The 16,949-nt window shown below is 35.5% G+C and overlaps 2 protein-coding genes across 2 annotated transcripts in view; one reads left to right on the top strand and one right to left on the bottom strand.

Annotated features, from left to right (window-relative positions):
* The window catches only part of LOC150084818 (uncharacterized), a 139,170-nt gene extending 130,741 nt beyond the window's left edge, over positions 1-8,429 (top strand). Inside the window, exon 6 of the transcript XR_016547116.1 lies at positions 8,328-8,429. The gene's annotated coding sequence lies outside the window, so the exon portion shown is untranslated. The remainder of the gene's footprint in view (positions 1-8,327) is intronic.
* Positions 1-16,949, bottom strand: part of LOC150084817 (V-type proton ATPase subunit D-like) — a 61,901-nt gene that overhangs the window by 30,632 nt on the left and 14,320 nt on the right. Inside the window, exons 4-5 of the mRNA XM_090376625.1 lie at positions 8,839-8,883; positions 5,456-5,626 (exon numbers count right to left, since the gene is read on the bottom strand). Of these exons, the coding sequence (XP_090232751.1) occupies positions 5,456-5,626; positions 8,839-8,883 (216 nt within the window). The remainder of the gene's footprint in view (positions 1-5,455; positions 5,627-8,838; positions 8,884-16,949) is intronic.

Here is a 16,949-nt window from a genome sequence, read left to right as displayed (position 1 = left end):
TGTCACAGATATAATTAATGAGAATGCAGAATTGGAATTTGGGGAGTACAATGTATAGGACAGGAAGACAGGAGAGTTATGCTGTTAGTTAAGAAACACAAAATCTAAGGAATTAAGTGTATCCAGTTGACATTGGCGGACAGTGAAATGTTGTGTCAGTTTGGTGTGACATAAGCACTGGGAAAGCAAAAATGAGGGTAGGAGTGTCTTATAGGCCTAATGACTCTGATGAGTACAAATGAACAACTATATAACACAGAGAAATAGAGTGTGCCAGTAAATCAGAAACGTTTTAACTGGAACATGTGGGTTAGTCATTTGCACACTAGCAAGAATTTTGTTTATTTATTCATGCATGTTCGAGAGGCAACCAGAGGGAGTAATACTCTTGATCTGATTATCAGCAGTGATTATTCATGCATTAAGAATTTGCAGATAAAGGAACCACTAGGTGGCAGTGATCACAGTGTACTGATGTGGGATTTACTTAAAGATGTAACTACCATCAGGGATCAGGGGTAAAGTGAAGAGTTTTGCTTTCATAAAGGTGACTACAGTAGTCTCAGACTGTTTTTTAATTCTGTACAGTGGGACAAACTGATGATGGTACCAACAGCAAATTCTAAATGGGATGTATTCAAGGTATTAATCTTGGAAGCTACTAGGCTTTTCATTCCAACTAAGAAATACTCTTCAAGGTTTAGGGCTAAATGGATGTCAGATGAACTAATGAGACGTGTGGCAGAGAAGAAAAATGCATGGGATGGATATAAATTATCAGGCAACAGAAGCCTAATGTAGATATAAGCTAATCTGTAATCAAGTCACAAAGCAGGTAAGGCAAGCGAAGGCAGATTATGAGAAATCTTTGGCAAAGGATGCAAAAAACGTTTTTACTTATATAAACTCTAGAAGGGGATGAATCAGACTGGTCCACTTGATATTGATGGTTTGACTGTTGATGATCCTGCTCACCTAGCTGACAAACAATGTGTATTTTGCATCTACATTCGTACATGAGGAGTTATTTTAAGGAGGGGAATGCAAAGAAGTCTATCAAGCTCTAACAAGAAGCTAAATGATTTTGTTATAATTGAGAGCAAAGTGGGTGAGAAATTGTTGAAGTTAAATATAAGAAAGGCATTTGGGATGGATGGGATCTATCCAGTTATATTAAAGGAGGTAGCAGAGGAAGTAAGCAAACCCGTAGACATAATTACGACAGTTTCCTTGGACTCAGGGAAGTTCCCCATGGACAGGAGATGTGCAAATGTGACCTCAATTTGCAAAGGGGGGGGGATCAAAGTGATACAAATAATCACAGACCTGTTAGTTTAACTTCTGTTCCAGGGAAAATAACAGAGTCACTGGTTAAAGCAGCACTGCAGGATCATCTAGACAAGACTGCAGTAATAATTCAGACAAAGCATGAGTTTGTTAAGAGGTAGTGCTCTATGTCCAATTTGATTGGATACTATGAATTAGTCACAAAGAAACTGGATACAAAAATAATTTTGATATCCTATAGTTGGATTTCAGGGAACGTTTGATACTGTTGCACATGGAAGGCTACTGTACAAATTGGAGCAGTATGACATTAAGGGCAATTTGCTGCTATGGATAACTATAGATAATGGGATGACTGAGTGGAAGAAGACAGAGAGTGGTAATCAATGGACACTGCCCTTCGTGAACTAATGTTATTAGTGGAGTCTCCAAGGGTTCGGTGTTGGGCACATTGTTGTTTTCTATATTTATCAATGATATGATGAAGGTACATCAAGTCCAGGTTTGCAGATGATACAAAGGTTGGCAGGGTTATTGATGACAGTATGCTGGTGCAATAAGATCTAGAAAAGTTGAGCAGATGGGCAACTGAAATTTAGCATTGACAAATGCAAAGTACTGCATGTGGGTAGCAGTAATCCCAGAGTAACATACCAACTGTGCGGTACTACACTCTGGGTAGTGGAGAATGAAAAAGACCGGGGAGCAATTGTGCAGTCAGATATGAAGTTTTCTGGCAGTGCAGACAGGCTGCCAGAGCAGCTCATGGGGTCTTGTCAATGATATACAAGAATTTTGATAGCAGGGATAAGTAGGTGATTATCCCTTTGTATCAGGCAATGGTCAGGCCACACCTTGAGTACTGCATACAGGTCTGGAGACCTCATTTTAATAATTATGTAGAATTACTAGAACGAGTACAGAGAAAGGCAACGAAATTGTTGAGCAGGAACGAAGGGGGGGATGCTCTTACCAAGAAAGGCTTAAGTTCTACAAATTGCTGTCTGGAGACTAGGCACCTGCACGGTGATCTGATTGAGCTATATAAGGCCTTGAATGGTTTGAGCAGATTCAATTCTGATGGGATTCTTCCTCTTGCTCAGATTATGAACCTGAGGTGGCATGAACTCAAAATGAGGAAAGACAGTTGTAGAACAGATGTGCGGAAATTTGCCTTTACCCAGGGGGTAGTTGATTGTTGGGACAATCCTACATCTGTCACTGTGGAATTTGATAGCTTAAATAAATTCAAGGAAAAACTGGACACATTTTTTGAAAAATGGATGGGTGAAATGGGAAGTGTGTTTTTGTGGGTTTTTTTGGCTGATGCTGTGTAAGCTTGCTTGATTTCTTGCATCATATGCCTCTACTAATCTTGCTAATTTCATGATCAGAGAGACAGGTTACATGTACTTAAAGAAAGTCTTTTCCAATATTACTATAATAATAAATTACTTGTAAGTTTAGTTTTTTTTTTAAATAAAAACCAGACTCATTGGTACCACAAATAAATACGTATATTTTTAAGACAAAAGTTATTGTTGATTAGGAGATTAGCCTTCACTTGAAATATATTTTATAAAAGAATCCCTATTAAAGGTTATTAAAACATTTATTTGAAAAATTATACCTTTGCATTTAAATTAGCACAATGATAATTATAATAACTATAATTATTATAATTTTATTTTAAAGAATGTTTGTCCTTTGTGACAGTGTCACTTGTCATTCATTTGGAGAAGTCTTCAATTAGGGATGCAGTTAGCTGATCTCCTGCAAATTGGCCAAAAACATATTTAGGAAGATAAGAATTAATATATCATATGAACTGGTGCACTATGAACAATGGCCAAAGTAATCAATGTGCCAAAATCACCTACTAATAACAAAATTGTTTAAAATTATATAGTACACTAACATTATATACGTAGTACATTCAAAAAGTTTCAAAAACTGCATGCTGGCATTTAAATAGTTTGCGCTATGATGTAAGGTTTCATTGGGTGTTGACTTTAGTGCACACATGCCAAGTGGGAACTGACTTGACCACTTTCACTTGCGTTACAGCTGGTTGTGGAATACTGCAGTTTGCACAGTGTGCTAACATCAAATTCTTCTTTAAACTTGGGAAAAGTGCTACAGAAATGCTGCAAGCATTACAGAAAGTTTATGGAGATGATGTGTTGAAGAAAACAGCAGCTTACAAGCAGTTTAATCGCTTTAAAAAAGGACAGGAAACTCTGGAAGATGAGCCTTGCAGAGGACACCCTTTGATGCTACAAAAAAAGGTCACAAAAGTGAAGGAACTTGTGTAAAATGATAAGCGAATGACTGCTGTTGAGATTGCTCATGAAGTTGGACTGTCTGTAAGCTCAGTACACACAATCCTGACACAAGGTTTAGGTATGCATCGTATGTGCAAAGCTAATTCCATGCCAGCTGTTGGATGACCAAATGGACAGCAGGAAAGTCAGCACAGGAGATTTGCTTGAAAAATCTATGCAGGACCTGAGCTTCCTAAGAAAAGTGGTCACTGGGGATGAGAGCTGGGTGTCTGTTAACAACCCCAATACCAAGGTTGGATCATCCAAATGGCAAACAAAAATGTCTCCACGGACTTGTGCAACAAAATCAATGTCAAAGTAATGCTGATTGTTTTTTTTTTTTATGATGACAGCACAGTGCACCATGAATTTGTAGCTAGGGGTAGAAGCACTTACTCCTGCTTACTACTTTCAGGTTTTGACACATTTTCATGTGACTCTGAGGTGAAGACAACCTTAAAAATAGAAGGTTGGCTGGATCCTGCACCATGGCTCAGTAGTTCTTGGCTGCAGAAAACAGTGATGTTTTCTGCAGCCAACTGTTCACTGAATAAACTTTTATATAGGATAGGCCAAAAGTTGCTAAGGGATTTATAATGCCTATAAATTTTTCAAAACTGAGTAAAAATACAAGAAATAAAATGAAAATGTTAATTTATTTAATGGAATAATTATTTAAACTGATTATGAAAATTTATGTCACTTAAGTGACCCCATTTTCAGCTTAACAAAGATGTTGTTTTGTCTTGGAAGTTGTTCTTTAATGCCTTTACGGTTGCCAGTTTTGTTTATGTTCCTTTACGGCAAGGAACATAAACTAGTTCCTTGAGGTAGCCCCAAAGAAAGAAATCTGGAGCTGATAATCAAGCAAATGTGGAGGCCAATTAAATGTAGAATTTTTTGAGATTATGCATTTGCCAAAAATTGATCTTGAGCCCACAGTCTCTCAAACAGTGTGTGCTGTTGCATCATCTTGTTGGATCCACATTATTGGACTGCTTACAAGCTCTAGAGGTAAAAAACTTCTAACCATGGCTTGAATTCAGTCACCGTTTAATTAACAGAAGCACCATCTTTGTCCTCAAAGAAGGATCAATGATCCTTTCAGATATAACACCGCACCAAACTGTACAGCGAATGGGTGCATTTGTCACTGGTGAACTATTCTTGGATTACTGATACTCCAGTGCAATTTTGCTTATTATTGAAGCCATTTAAATGAAAACGGGTATCTTTGCTCATTATCAGTTCATGAATAAATTCATCATTTTCTCTAGCCAATTCTTGAAAAGCTACTGAATATTGCAAGCGCTGGACCCGATCTGTTGGCTTCAATTCAGGGACCAACTGCAGCTTGTATGGAAATAGTTGTAAACAACTTCTTAAAATGTGCCTCAGTGATGTCCTCAATAGTCCCAACTGAAATGCTCGATTTCTAGTGGATTCTTGCGGTTCTCCTTCGATGCTCTCCTGTACTCACTCCATGTTGTTGTCATCTGTATGGCTACTTCGTGGTCTTCCACTTTGCAAAAAATCAGCTACAGACCTTTGTTTTTGGAATAGTCTTTGATATGCTCTCTGTATTTGAATAATTGAGCATCGGTTTGTAAAATATAAAATTCAATGATCTTGTTATGTTGCTCAACCATGTAAGTCTCCATTATATTCCAAGGACTTCTTTATCTGTAATAAAAAAAAATAAAAAACTATTATAGAAAAAAGTTACAAATTTTTAAAACCCCTTCACAACTTTTGGCCCACCATTTAGTAAAATTCCAGGAACTTTTTGAATGTGCCTTGTATTCCTGCCATTAAGAAAATAATTATAATATGTATTAGCTTACCATGTTCAAGAGCATTTACTCTTCTGTTGGTTATTTTGATAACCTCATCTAAAGTTATAAATGATGTCTGAAGAGATGCCAGCTCAACCAGAAGCTCCACTGCCTTTGCATAATTTTTCTTGAGTTTAGCCACCTGCTGACCTCCTCTTGCAAGTCCATGTAATTCATAGGCTTTATGAAAAATATAACTGATGTTTATAATTTATTCATAATTTTAATTTATATTATTCATAAAGAGAATAATGAAACACTGGTGTTCAAAAGAATAACTTAAATTAAAATAGTTGTATATAAAATAATTGTAAATTCATTCATATAAAAGCCACCCATTCAAATGAGTAGTGCTCATTTTGTGGCAAATTGCACACACCATTGTAAAACAATACTTAGCTCTATAACTTCAACAATATTAGTATTTTTCAAACCAAATTCATTCACATTATAGTCTTTACGGCACCTTCCAATTATAACAATATACTAATTGTAATAGGACAAAGTTGACCCAAATCTTGACACTTTCAACACTCATTTTGAATGTTGTGCAGATTTGCTGGATTTGGAGGATTGACAAGAACTGACTGTTCTCACACAATGTTACCAGCCTGCTGAGTGCTAAGTGAGACAAAGTATCTGACAGACACCAAGGTGCCATATCCTCTGTACTCCTGAATCTCTCGCTGTCAGATTTTCACCTCTTTGGGATTTTAAATCTTAACTGAAGATGGTGTTTCAGTAGTGTGGACAAGGGGAAAAATGCAAGGATAGCTCCTCTGATTAACAGTAGTGTTTCCAAGAACTGCACAGATGATGACAGAAGTGTGTAGTTGCCCATAGGCACCACTTTGAGGACAGTATTGTGTAATCTTGAATCTGCATAATCAATTAATAACAATAAATCCATAACTACAACTTTCTAAAGAAATTTGTACATTACACAAATATTACATACATTATATCTCTAATTTTTACCCTGCTTCATCTAGTTAGTGGTTCACTCATCTGGAGTAGTATATTTAGATATGTGCATGGCTCGGAGTAGTGCAAAAACCTTGGGAGGTGCATTATGGCCACAGAAGCTGATGCACCAACAACTAACAAAAAAAAAGTGCATGGCTACATGTGACACTTATGCTTACCTTTGTGACCATGATCTTAGCAATATCATCAGCTTAACATTTCAAGTAATCTTTCAAGGAACATTAGCATTAGTAGAGGCATATGATGGAAGAAAGCAAGCTTATGCAGCATCAACCAAAAAAAAAAAAAAAAAAAAAACCGCTCCCATTTCACCCCTCCGTTCATTCCAAAATACCTGTCCAGCTCAGCCTTAAATTTGTTTAGGCTATCAACTTCCACAACAAAGGATGGAAGTCTGTTCCACCAACCAACTACCCACTGGCTAAAGGAAAACTTCCGCACATCTATCCTACATCTGTCTTTCTTCAATTTGAATTTATGCCCTCTCATGTGATTATTCTGAGCAAGAGGAAGAATCCCATCAGCATTGAGCATGCTCAAACCATTCAAGGCTTTATACATCTCAATCATTTCAAGTAATCGCATCTTTTCCCTACATGACATTCTTTGTGAGTGCCTTAAGAATAGATTTCAACATTCTATTTTTGTGTTCTCTGACATCATAGTTTTTAAAACTTTATTTGAACTTAATTGTTTTGATGATTAACTACTGGGTCAGCCAAATAATGGTGGAGGATCACAAACTGTAAATCACTAGCTTAGAGGAAATAATACCCATAGTATTACCCATAATAATAATAAGAGTAATAATAATAATAAGAGGAAATAATAATACCCATAGAAAAGTATAATAAGTACTATTTTCTTCATGAAGCTCCATAATAGTCATCATCTGAATTCATTCTGACATTTGCAAAGGAAGTACTTAATGTACAGTGTTTATTCACATAATCACAGAAAAAAAATTATTACTTCCAGTTAAACAGTACACTTTTTTTTTGTTTGGTACACACTGGCTGATGCTAAAAATAAATTTATTTTTCTCAAGTTTCCCCTTGTTCGTATTCTTGAGCAAAACTAAGAGAGGGAGATTTCTCAAAAGGCATTCCACAAGGGTCTAAACAAATTCATTTTCCACTTTTATTTTATTTTCCTTTTTTCACTTTTACAAAGGATTAAGAAATACAACCTGCAACTATGACAAAGAGCTAGCAAGCAGAAACATTAAACAATTAATTTTAAATCTTTTAATGAGTTTCAACATCCAACTAAAAGTCAAGTTAAATATGGCAAACTATCTATTTGCTCTTGAAGCATTCCTTATGCAACTTTCTTCTCAGCAATAAAAAAGAAAGAACCTGTGCTCTACCATTAAAATACAACACAGTTGATACAAAAAAAAAAAAAAAAAAAAAAAAAAAAAACACACACACCCAACCCTGTAATCTTGCTTTCAAATTCTATTAATACCCTTCTTTGAGGTACTTGATCAAACTTTCCTGGAGCAATATCTCTTAAACACACACTAATTAATTCTTCCAATAAGTTCCAGATAAAGAATAAGTTAGAACATATCTCAAATTCTTCTTTGTTTACACAGGTGTGTGTGTGTGTGTGTGTGTGTGTGTGTGTGTGTGTGTGTGTGTGTGTGTGTGTGTGTGTGTGTGTGTGTGTGTGTGTGTGTGTGTGTGTCAGGTAATATGTATCTTTAATTAGAATGCACTGCACTAAATTTTTCTGACTTTTTAAGACAACCACAGATGGACATGGAATTATTCCTCCTCTGATTTCATTAACTTTCCACTTTTTAAATTTTTTGCACACTAACAAAACAGTTTCAGCATTAATTAAATTCACTACTAAAGATATTACATAATGGTTTTTTTCTTTCTAGATACCAGCTATTCCAATCAACAACAATACTTCACCTAGAGATACATGTTATGAACATCACATCTTACATGACTCAGTAAACAAAAAAAAAGTTAATCGTGCCACTTACAATACATTAGATGTTAGTTTTTTGTTTATGACTAGTTGGAGAGAGTGCATTTTCTTTTCTTTTAATTAATATAAGGATCACTAGGAGGATTAAATTATTGGTAAGTACAACTTATTTTTTTATCATTATAAATGACAATTAAACAATGTTGTAGCTAGGCTTATCAACTTATATCAACTGTAAACTTTAAATAATGCCTGTAAATTGCTATGTAATATCTGTTGATTAGTATTTAAATATCTTTAAATACTAATTTAATTATGTAACAGAGTTATTCTTATCATTAATTCAGAATATTATTCTTATTATTATTAATTTAATTCAGAGCATTTCTCTACAATGGTCACTAATCAATAAGTTTTACATTTTTACAAAACACAAACACACAAAAGACAAAACTTACTATCTGTTCCATCTTGATAACTTTCAAATACTGGTAGATTAACTCCTGAAAATAAACAAAACATGTTTTTGCACTGCAATAAAGACAACAATTAAACCATTCCAGATTAATACTTTAACAAGCTAACAGGTATACAAAAGAAGTAATTACTATTAATTTGAAATATATTAAATAATAAAGGTGTTATACACTGTTGGAACCAGGTTCTGGAAATGGGCATATAAATGGGTATACGCCAAATAACTATTCTCACAATTTGCAAATTGTCAGAATAGTTCTCTCTAATTCTGCTAGCAGATATTTTAAACTGTGAATCTGAGGAGATGGCATCTGAAGAATTGCAAGGAAGGCTGGAATTGCATTAAGCCAAAATGCCTTGTTCAAATCAGAATAATTAAATATGAACATGTTTTTCTCTGGAGTTAGAACAGAATTTAGCTTTTTAAAAATTGGCGTTTATATGATGATGAACTATATTTTTATTGCTGGAGCTAGGCCTGCAGCCAAAAGCTGATTTCTTCCTCTTTTCATTTTCACTTTTATGGCTTTCTTTTTTAGAGTTTGTCCTGACTACATTCCATTCACACCTTGGAATAAATTCAGATACACTGACACAAATGAAGGTTTCCAGATGATCACTCCTTCCTTTAAAACTAAGCAATGATTGCCAACAGCCAAATATTAATAGAATTTGACAAACTCTCATCAAGTGCTGTAAGATTATATTTCAATGCAGGCATTGAAATAATTTGAAAATTGTGTACGTCTCAGCATTCAATCAGTACTGGTACTACTAGCCATAGGGTGCAAGGAAATCCCAGGCTTTTGCTGCACTGACCAATAAATAAAAAAAATAAGACAAATAAATAAAATAAACAAGCTACCCTTGTTTGAATTTCCTCTAGCTCTCAGCTATACCTGCCCACAGATTTAACTCATTTCAATAATTAACAAACTAGCTGCCCAAAAGAAAACTTCCTACAATCCAGTCTAAACTTTTTTCCTCATAATTTAAATTTATGTCCCCTAGTTTTGGAATCGTAAGAGTACAATTTTGCCTTCATTCATTTGGCTAAGGTAAAGAATGACGAGAAACGTCGGATAACTTATGCGGAAAATTAGTTTCCCGACACCGGACTCTAGCGCTGCTCGCTCGGTAAACAGACGGTAGGTGTTATCGGTCTGGAGCCGAAATCAAGAAGGATATATTGATTGACAGGTAGGCGTGGCAAATGATGAACTGATTGGTGGTGGGCGCGACAGACGACAAGCTACTGTGGTCATTGGTTGGCATTATAATGTGTATTTATGACTAAAGAATGGTGCATAATAGTTTTGTGATGAACGGTAAACAGGTAATGGTAGCAACGAATCTTTTAAAGATGGAAGAAATTTGTAAGGAAAATAAAACGTTGGTTGATTTTTTGATGAAAACTAAATTAATAAAAGTTTCATTCTGTTCATTTTTATGATCTTCATTATGTTTTTTTCTCATTATTAAAAGCAGATTTTTGGAGTTCATGAGTGTTTTTATTTAGGTTTGGTTACGAAAAAAGGAAAAGGTTTCTTTATTTTTCGTTATATTTCGTAATCTGACCTTAAAAATAAGAGTACAGTAATAAAAAATTAATATTTTGTTAATAAACAATTTATACGCTAGTCCACCCATGATTCTAAAGAAAAAAGGTTAGGTTACCCCTCCATTTCGGGAGGGGGTCAAGCTCCCATGAAATTCAAGTGGAGGTAACCTGACCTTTTTTCACCATTATGGAAAGCGTTCATTAGGGCAAGTTACCCTAAACCGATGTTATCGCGTGTTGTGTTTATGCACCAATCAGCACATCGTTTGCCACGCCTACCTGTCAATCAATATATCATTCTCGACTTTGCTCCAGACCAATAATATCTACCGTCTGTTTACCGAGCAAGCAGCGCTAGAGTGCTGTATCGGGAAACTAATTTTCCACGTAAGTTATCCAACGTTTCTCATCGTTCTCGTGTTGGCATTCGCTACCTTCGCCATTCATTCTACTATCCCCTCTAAGGTGGCTAGTTACCAAGCTCTAGAGCCCACATATTTGAAATCTTTCTTCATATAGGCACCCTTTTGCAGATCTCACCAAGCAGATCACCCATCTTTGAAACCTTATAAGAAGATCTACGTCTGTTTTTAAGTTCAGTTTTGATACCTAGATACAGTATTTCAAGTACAACCTGCAATTCCCTTATACAGTGGGATTATGACCTCCCTTTATTAAACAAATGTTCAATAATCATCAAATCATAGCCAAATTATAATATGCTGCTGGTGCGGTGCAGATATAGTGCCCATAATTCACACCCCACACACTTTGAAGGGTGGGGGGGGGGCTGAATTATGATAGAAAAATGAGTGCCATTTATAGTAGTAGTAGTAGCAGTGGCATGTGATGCAAGAAAGCAAGTGTATGAGCTTATGCAGCATCAGCCAAAAAAAAAAAAATCCCACCATTCCCTCCAAATGCCTGTCCAGTTCCTCCTTAATTTATTCAACCTATCAACTTCCACAACGACAGATGGAAGTTTGTTCCAGCAATTAACCACCCGCTGGCTAAAGACAAATTTCCGCACATCTATTCTACATCTGTCTTTTCTTAATTTGAATTTATGCCCCCTTAGGTTCGTAATCTGAACAAGTGGAAGGATCCCATCAGAATTCAGCATGCTCAACCCATTCAAGGCCTTATATACCTCAATCAGATCACCGCGCAGGTGCCTAGTCTCCAGCCACTGCAATTTGCAGAACTTAAGCCTCTCTTGGTAAAAGGATCCCTTCATTCCCCTCACCAATCTTGTTGCCCTTCTCTGTACACGCTCAAGTAAATCTACATTCTTCCTAAAATGAGGCCTCCAGACCTGTACACAGTACTCAAGGCGTGGCCTGACCACTGCCTTATACAGAGGGACAATCACCTCCTTCTCCCTGCTAGCAAAATTCCTATATATCATTGACAAAACCCCATGACCTGCCCTGGCAGTCTGTCTGCATTGCTCAGAAAACTTCATATCTGACTGCACAATTACTCCAGGGTCTTTTTCATTTTCTACCACCTTAAGTGTAGTGTAGTACCACACAGTTGGTACGTTTCTCTGGGGTTACTTCTACCCATATGCAGTACTTTGCATTTGTCAAGGTTAAACTTCAGTTGCCACTTCTTAGCCCATCTGCCCAAATTATCTAGATCCTGTTGCAGTAGCACACTGCCATTACTGTCATTAACAACCCTGTCAACCTTTGTATCATCTGCAAACTTCGACATTAAGCCTGATATACCTTCATCAATATCATTGATAAATATACAAAACAACAGTGGACCTAACACCGAACCCTGTGGGACTCTACTAATAACATTAGTCCAAGAAGAGCAGCACCCATTGATTACCACCCTCTGTCTTCTCCCACTTAACCATCCTTTTATCCATTGTAGCAACTTACCCTTAATACCATTCTGCTCCAATTTGTACAATAATCTTCCATGCGCAACAGTGTCAAAATCTTTCCTGAAATCCAAATATATGATATCAAAATTATTTTTTGCATCCAGTTCCTTTGTAACCACATCATAATATCCTATCAAATTTGTCAGACAAGACTTTCCCTTAACAATCCCATGCTGTGTCTGAATTATTGCTGCAGTCTTGTCTAGATGATCCTGCAATGCATCTTTAACCAGTGACTCCATTATTTTACCCGGAACAGAAGTTAAACTATCAATAATTCCAAAAACAAAAATATTGCCCACATGATGTCTGTCAGACACCAAAGTGTTAACCTCTAACTTGGGTAAACTGAAATGAAAACAGAAAACTCTATAGCAGGGGTGGCCAACAAGTCAATCACGTCTTCAATTTCGGTTGACCACGATGAATTTTAAGTATATATATAAAAAATAGATTAGTCAAAATCTAAATGTTATTATTATTATTATGCACCCCACTGCATATGGTTATTACAAATCCATTGAACCACATGACTACTCTTGTTGCCACGTGGCCACTAGGCTTGTCTAGTGAAAATTCACGCAGTTACGTTGCAGAGAGCATAGTGTATGTGTCAAATTCTTATTTGGCTTACTTAATAACTGGACAGTGCTTATATGTTAATTTAATACCCTTTGATTTAAAATGAATACTATGAAAAGGAGTAAAACGTATCATTTTCATCAAGAATGGGAACTAGAATTCTTTTTTGTAATGATAAAAGAAGCATGTTTGATTTGCAATGCTTCCATGGCTATACCCAAAAAAGGAAATTTAGAAAGGCACTTCAACGTACTCCATGGTAAATACCAATCAGATTTTCTACCTAATAGTTACCTTAGAAAAAATAAAAGAACTTAAATCCATATTATTTGCACAAAATTTCTTCGTGATACCTAACTTACAATCTACAGCAGTAACTGTAGCATTATTTAAAGTGATTCACTTTCTTGAAAAAAAAAAATGCAAACCATTTTCTGATGGTGAATTCATCAAAGACACATTTTTAGAAATAACAGATTCTCATTTTGAAAATTTTAAGAACTCTTCAAGATATGCAATTATCTCGAAATACTGCAACACAACGCATCGAAAAAATTAGTAAAAATGTGAGCAAACAATTGTGTGCTCATATTGCTAATTGTGTATCCTTTTCTTCACAAATGGATGAATTTACAGTCATCAATGATACAGCTCAGTTGCTCGTTTTTGTTCATATTGTTTTTGATGATTTTGCCACTAGAGAAGAACTACTGGGTATGGTTTTGTTAAAAGAAAGAACTAGAGGTCTTGATATATTTAGCACACTCAAAAATTTCATTGAAAAAATTAAATTATTACTATTTAAGCTCGTATCAATAACAACAGATGGAGCTAAAGCAATGACGGGGCATCTTAACAGATTCATCGCATTGTGCCAAAAGGATGATGAATTCCCAGATTTTTTGAGTTACCACAGTACCATCCACCAACAAGTGTTAGCCAGAAAAAGATTAAATACTAAAAGTGTTATGGACATAGCTTTCAAAATTGTAAATTCCATCAGAGGACAATCTTTTCAAAGGAGACTTTACAAAATGCATCTCAATGAAAATGAACCAGATATGATATTACACACAGATGTGAGGTGGCTGAGTTGAAGTAAGTTTCTACAGAGATTTCGAAATTTGTTGAATGAAATTAAAAAATTTGTTGATCAAAGGGGTGATGATTATCAGTAGCTACAAGATACGGAGTTGTTGTGTGATCAGGCTTTTTTGGCAGATTTTACCAGTAAATTAGATTATCTGAATTTGGAATTACAAGGTAAAAATAAAAATGTGGGTGCAATGATTAGTAGTATTTCTGCATATAAATATCAATTTTTGGCAATGGCTAAGGATCTCAAAGAAAAAAAATTCTATCATTTTGAAAATATGCAAGATCATTTGCAAAAATATCCTGTTTTTTAATTTAATAGTGAGAAATATGTTTCTGAAATTTAGAAAGTTGTGGATGATTTTGAAACCAGATCCAGTTATTTTAAAACAATTGAAGACATTTTTCACTATATTTCTTACCATTTAATGTCAACTTAGATACGAAACAAATTGCAGAAAAAATTGCTGAGATTTTTCACATGGAGAAAATATTACTTGAAAATGAAATTATTACATTGAAACGATATCTTCCTAAAAGCCAGATCACAGAAAATGACTTTTGGAAACCTGTTTGCCGAGAAAAGTACCCAAATGTAAAAAATTGCAGTGAACTTTTAAATTCCTGTTTCGGTTCCACATATCTTCGAGGGTAGTTCAATAAAGAATCGCCCTCACCTACTTCCATATATCGCAGAGTCGTGATATTTTATGTGTGGCATCATACATATCTCTGTACTAAAGGTATAAAATTTCATTTTGTTTTTCTCTTACAGAGCTAAACTGTGACGAAGTAGAATCGTGGACAAAGCTGAAGCCAGAATGGTAATCCGGTATCTGTTCTTGAAGAGGAAATCTCCTAAATAAATCCACGAGGAGATGATGACTGCTGTATATAAGGATGAAGCCCCATCCTATAGCATTGTGAAGCACTGGCATAGACAGTTTAGGTGTGGTTGGACATCGGCAGAATCTAAGCCCATTCCAGGTCGTTCCCTTTCTGCCACTGATGACAGCACAATCAGAAAAGTGGAGTCGTTAATCATGGAAGATCACTGGATATCTGTGCGTGAATTGTCCCAGGAGGTGAAGATTAGTGTGGACTCTGTTGAAACTTCATGGCCAACTCCATTTACGGAAATTGAGTGCAAGATGGATTCCCCGATTATTGACTGGTTTCCAGAAAGCTGATCGACAACAGAAATCACAAGAGTTGTTAGCCCTGTGCCAAAAAAATGAGGAAGACTTTCTCTCGTCTAATCACTCAGGATGAAAGCTGGATACACCATTTCAACTCTGAAAGTAAAAAGCAGTCCATGGAATGGTGACATCATGGTTCTCCACCCCCCAAGAAGGCAAGGGCCCAAGCGTCAGCAGGAAATGTCTTGCTGAGAGTGTTTTGGAATGAGAAAGGTGTAATAATGACTGATTACCTGCCAAAAGGTAGAACAATTACAGGTGCCTATTAGCCAACTTACTCACCAAATTACAGGAGAAAAATCAAAACATGTAGGCATGGCATGCTGTCCAAAGGTATGAGAATGCTTCAAGACAATGCCCCAGTTCACACTTCTGAAATTGCAACAACATAAGCGGCTACTTGTGGATATGAAATACTGTCCCATCCAGCCTACTCACCCGACCTTGCACCATTGGACTTCTTCTTGTTTCCTTCCCTCAAATCATTTCTTCGGGGGACCCACTTCCCTGACGACGAGACACTCATTTCTGCAACAGAGTCATGGTTCAAAGACCAACCTCATCACTTCTACAAAAACAGTATCCATAGCCTCATCCATTGATGGGTAAAATGTGTGTAAATCTGCATGGTGGCTACGTAGAGAAGGAAACCTGCACCAAGAATCAACAGGCTAGCACCTCTGCAGCTAGGTCAGGGCGATTCATTATTGAACCACCCTAGTATGTGAAACATACAAAGATGAAGAATTGCTCTACTCTTACGGATTTGCATACAGAAGATTCTTTACGGTTGGCCTAATAGACAGTATATTCTCAATTTTGAAAGCTTGCCAGATGACATGAAGACATGAACTTCACATAAATTAAAAATTTAAATACGTATGAATTTAAAATAAGCTTTCTGAATTGAATTTAATTTTAAAATTTATAAACATTTTTCAATATGTGTTGATTAACTTTTTTTAACCATGTGCAATGAAACTCTTCAGATGGTAGACTGCGGAAAATTTTGAAGAAAAAAAGTAGATCGCATCACAAATTAAGTTGGCCACCTCTGCTCTATATCATTTAGAGAGTACTGATAGAAAAAGATATCCTGAGGATTTGATTTTATTCTCAAAATAAAAATAAAAAAATTTTAAAAATGAAAAAAAAAAAAAAAAAAGAGCGTTTGTCAGTTCTAGGGTTTACATCCTTCCTATTAAGAGAATTCTAAAATAAAAGACAACATTCATCTGGTTTTTCATTCACATCAAATTACATTTTTCAGAGCATTATAAAGTTTCCTACAAAACTCTGTCACTGAAAAAAAGATACACACCTGCAACCAATCTGTGAATTTATTACTCTATGTATTATCTATAAAAATTATTCTAAATTTTATCTATAAAAATAATTATATTAATCATGGTTTCAGTAATAAATACACCTGTATTATTAAAACATAAAAGAAATATGTATTTGCAAAACACAATATAAACTTGAATAAAATTCATAAAAAAGCAAGTATAAGACCAGTGTGTCATAAATTTTATAAAAAAAATTATGAAATACAGCAGGGTTTTTTTTATGAATTTTATTCATAAAAAATTTTAATTTTAATTATGCAAGTAGGGTATAAATTGAATGGCATTTTGCCACTCAATTTATACCCTACTTACCATGGTTGTCATGAATGGGGGGGGTAATGCCATTAGTGCTAATATCTTTAATAAGGATACCTATTAACTTTTATAGCCAATTAAACAATTCTCA

This window comes from Mastigoproctus giganteus, chromosome 6 (genome assembly GCF_048544385.1).
Source record: "Mastigoproctus giganteus isolate SK-2022 chromosome 6, ASM4854438v1, whole genome shotgun sequence".
Taxonomy (NCBI): domain Eukaryota; kingdom Metazoa; phylum Arthropoda; class Arachnida; order Uropygi; family Thelyphonidae; genus Mastigoproctus; species Mastigoproctus giganteus.
The sequence above is the reverse complement of the archived record's forward strand: the minus strand, read 5'-3'. Positions and strand labels throughout refer to the sequence as shown.